This window comes from Myotis brandtii, unplaced genomic scaffold (assembly GCF_000412655.1).
Source record: "Myotis brandtii unplaced genomic scaffold, ASM41265v1 scaffold603, whole genome shotgun sequence".
Classification (NCBI taxonomy): Eukaryota; Metazoa; Chordata; class Mammalia; order Chiroptera; family Vespertilionidae; genus Myotis; species Myotis brandtii.
The window spans coordinates 493,737-498,071 of record NW_005370284.1 but is presented as its reverse complement, the minus strand read 5'-3'; the positions used below and the strand labels follow the sequence as shown (position 1 = coordinate 498,071).

The window sequence follows — 4,335 nt, the reverse complement described above, 5'->3', positions numbered from 1 at the left end:
GTCCAGCAGGAAGTACTGCCAGAAGGACAGCTGGTAGACGGCGGCCTGCAGGTGGCGGGCGCCGCGGTGGCGCAGGATGTACTCGATCCAGTACACGGTCCGCTCCACGGGGTGCCCTGGCTGGTCCCGGTGGATCTCAGACAGCTGCCGGGCCCGCCTGCGGAAGCTGCGGGAGGAACACGGAGTGACCAGGCGCTCACGCCACCTCGACCCGAGAGGGAGGGCAAGCCGTAGGCACAGCCCAGTCCCAGCCAGGTGCTCTGCCCGCGCTGAGCACTGGCTCAGGTCAACACGACAGGTGGCCTTGCAGCAGCTGAGGCGCATGGACACCAGGGGTCTGGCTGTGGACACGGCTGGTGCAGGCTCGGCAGTTCTGATGCAAACACGTGACCCCGCTCCCGTGTCCCCGCACCCGCGTCCCCGCTCCCCGCATCCCCACACCCGCCAGGCCCCTCCGTGAGCCCTTTTCTTGGTACGAGGCCCACGTGACTCACATGGCATTTCCTGGACAGAAAGTGCCTCCTGGGGAGTCCGGGCCCCAGACTGGGCCGTGAGGATTCACTCCCTTTCCCCCCGCCACTTGCTCCACATAATGAACCTCCAGATGCAGAAGAATCGCCAGTTCAGAGCTCAGCTCTCAGGAACCCATGTGGCCGGCCGGCCCGCGAGGAGGGAGGTGCCACGACCCCCGTCACGGGGTGAGGAAGTGGGGGAACCTCCTCGGCACCTCGCGACCCCCTTAACTGGAGCTCCCCGCTCAGGGTGCTGCTGACGCCAGCCGGCTCTTCAGCAACGGCCGCGTGTCAGTCCCTCCCGGCCACAGGCAGTGCCGGTCAGCAGCGACGGGACACCCGGCCAGCGCCTGACGGCACGGGAGCCCTCCGGTCACTGCTCCCCTCCCCTCACTGTGGGGGCAGGAACTCGCTCATTGCACAAAGACTCTGCTGTCCGGCACCCGGCATGTGGGAGCCGCCTGGTTTTAACAGTGCAACCTGCCCGGCCGGCGTGGCTCAGTGGTTGAGCGTCGACCTATGAACCAGGAGGTTACGGTTCGATTCCCGGTCAGGGCACATGCCCGGGTGGTGGGCTCCGTCCCCAGTGGGGGAGGCAGCTGATCTATGAGTCTCTCATATCATTGATGTTTCTCTCTTTCTCCCTCCCTCTCTGAAATCAATAAAAATACATGTTTTTTTTTAAAGGGGGGCTGCTCCGTTACCACCCCTGAGGCCACTGTGCTGAGCTCAGCAACTGGAGGTTCAGCAACATAAGATGAGCTCTGACTACGGCTGGCCCGAGCGGTGCTGGTGCTGCCTGGTCACTGAGGCCCCGCGGCTCCCCTGCGCACCCCCCCACCGGGAATGTGGGCGCAGGGCTGTTTTCACTCCCAACTCGCAGAGGACCTGCAGGAGGCGACGCGACGTGCCGGTGCCCACAGCGAGGGCTGGGCCCAGTGGCTGCTCCCTCCCCCCCCCCACCCCACGGGCAGCTCACCTGGGGTCGTTGATGACCTGCACCAGGGCCGCGTGCAGCTCGGCCTCCGTCAGGGTCTTCCACTCCAGCAGGAGGCCCATGCCCTTGGCCTGCACGCGGGTCATCGTGTCGTAGTGGTCGCCGAAGAGCGGGATGCCCACCACCGGGACGCCGTGGTACATGGTCTCGAAGATGCTGTTCAGGCCGCCGTGGCTGAGGAAGGCCTTGGCGTGGGGGTGCCCTGCGGAGCGGTGGCAGAGAGAGCGCCAACGCTGCGTCACGCCCGCCGGGCAGAGGCTTACAGAAACCTCTGCGGCACCAACACCCGATAAACGGCTGCCCCGTCGGTGCCCCTGTGCGCGGCCACCACAGCCACTTGGCCCCGTGACTCCCGTTACCGCCCTGGGAGGCCCTTCACGCCTACACGGTGGCCAGGAGGCCTTCGTCTTTCTCTCTAGCAATTTCGTTACGAACACACACGTGACCGTGGTGGGCGATGCCTGAGCCCGTCAGTTAGAAAAGCCGTTCAGGCAGCCAAGGTTGGGAGCTCTGAGAAGTTTATCCCAACGTCCTCCCCAACACCAGCAGCCCCGACCACCCCCACCTAAGTGAGCTGCGCTGCACAGGAGTCCGCGGGAGCAAGAACGGCAGCTCATGCTCCTGAGGGCAGACCCGAGTCCTGGCTGCACCAGTGCTGCCCACGCTGGAGCCAGCCCGTCTGTGAGAGCCGCAGTGGGGACTCGGGCTGGGGCCCGGGTGCTCGAGGAGCCCATGCTCCCAGGACACTGACCAACCTGCACACCCCCACACAGGCCACGTGGGCAACTCCCTCCCCCTCCTCTGTCCACATTGGCACACACACCAGCCCCTGTGGCCTTGGACTCGAGGGGCCCATCCCCATGCAGCCCCCAGCACCCAGCGGGTGGTCCTGCAGGGTCTGTCCCTCGACCACAGGACTTGCCCTCCCAGGGGACCCACACTCTCTCCCTGAAGGGAGCGTCGCCCCAGGCCCAGCCTGGAGAGCAGGTGGCGCTGGGTGCACAGGGGGGACATCTCGGGGTCCCCCTGCTTACCCCGAGCGCCCTCTGACCATGGCCAGGAACAGTGTTTCAAAGATGCCTGGTGGTTTAGGGGGGATTTAGGCAGATGATCCGAATGAAGTCAAGATAAGCGGACTGTGTCCTTGGCCTCTGCTTGTCTTTGGTTGTCAGCTGATGAGTAACCTTGACTGTCTCTGGAATACAACTGTGACGCAAACCTACATTCTCACTGCGTGAACTACAACTGTAGGCACTCAGTCTGATGAGGTGTAACTTCACTCCCTGCTAATCTGCTTAGTCATATAGACTATGTGATTGTTTAAGTGTATTTTACGGGAAATCCACATGAGTGACCGGTCTAGAATTTCGCATTTATAGGCCCAAATGATTGGCCTCTGCAAAGTACTTTCCAACAAATGAGGATCGGCCTTGCTGTGACCTCTGGGAGCTGAGATACCAGACGACGTTACTGCCGTCTCCTGGAGCAGCCCCAGGCGCACCTTAGTGTCTGAGAGCCTGGGTCAGGGTCACATGGCTCATTAGTGTCTGAGAGCCTGGGTCAGGGTCACATGGCTCATTAGTGTCTGAGGGCCTGGGTCAGGTCACATGGCTCATTAGTGTCTGAGAGCCTGGGTCAGGGTCAAATGGCTCATTAGTGTCTGAGGGCCTGGGTCAGGGTCATGTGAGCACAGCAGCATCCAAGCTTAGGTCAAGGTCACATGAGCCTCCGAGCTTAGGTCAAGGTCACATGAGCCTCTGAGCCTGGTCAAGGTCAGGTGAGCGCAGAGCGTCTGAGCCGACTACTCACCCAGCAGGTCGTTCTGCGGCAGCCACTCCAGGAGCTTCGTGTTGTTGCCCAGATTCCTGGGTTTGGTTCCAGAAAACCTGTGGGTGCAGACAGGCCCCTCAGACACCAGCTCCCTCGCACGGACTCCGTCTGCAGCGTCAGGTGACCACGGAGCTGCCACGGCTGCTGTGGACACTGGGCAAGGAGCCGCCTTTCACCACAGCAGCACTTCCTCAGTTTCCTTTCCACGTTTCCTTGATTCGCGGGAGACACCGGCTCACACTGAGGCCCGTGCCCCTCCTCTCTCACCTGTACGCGAGGCGGGAAGAGCCCCAAGGAACCTGTGCTGGGAACCCAACCCCGAGGACCCAGAGGTAAACCCGGGGGGACCGGGGGAGCCAGGGGGGTGACCGTCAGCTCCGCGCTGGACATGGGCTGGGAGGCAAGGATGTGCTGTCCCCCCGCTCCACCCGGGACAGGTTTGGGGGAGGCCATATTGGCTGGCGCTGCCTCGGCCTCTGAATGGAGAACCTTAAAGGTTTATGGACGTGAAGTGTCCTAAACCAGGCAGGGGGCACTTTCCCAGGAGCCTAACAGGAAACCCCACAGGGCGGGTCTGAGGGCTCAACCCAGCCACTTCCTGTCGGCCAGGAGCTGTCAGAGGGTACGCTGCACCCCTCAGAGCCAGCTGCCAGGGCGCCAGTTCACCGTTGGGCCCCCAGGGCCCGAGGGGAGGGAGAGGGAGGAGGGAGAAGGGGGAGGACAGCCCAGCAAACACCTGCATGGGGTCGGCCGCAGGGCAGGTGCAGGGCAGCACCACAGGGCGGGCCGCCTCTGGGCCTCGTCCCAGCATCACGGCCACTGGCCACTGGACGCTGCTGTGCTCTCAGGGCCCGGCCTCAGGTGGGACCCAGAGGCCGTGGGATGTTCTACCCACTTATCACCCACCCACCGTCTCCTTCCCGCCCTGATGTGAGGCACAGAGACATGACAGTGAGGACAGTGGACGAGGGGGGCCGCCCCGCACCCCCACATCTC

General features: G+C 63.4%; 1 protein-coding gene across 1 annotated transcript in view; it reads right to left on the bottom strand.

Annotated features, from left to right (window-relative positions):
* UGT8 (UDP glycosyltransferase 8) overlaps positions 1-4,335 on the bottom strand; it is a gene marked incomplete at its 3' end in the record, with an annotated part of 38,256 nt that continues 33,921 nt past the window's right edge. The window contains exons 6-9 of the mRNA XM_014550538.1: positions 3,607-3,643; positions 3,319-3,508; positions 1,492-1,711; positions 1-166 (exon numbers count right to left, since the gene is read on the bottom strand). Of these exons, the coding sequence (XP_014406024.1) occupies positions 1-166; positions 1,492-1,711; positions 3,319-3,508; positions 3,607-3,643 (613 nt within the window). The remainder of the gene's footprint in view (positions 167-1,491; positions 1,712-3,318; positions 3,509-3,606; positions 3,644-4,335) is intronic.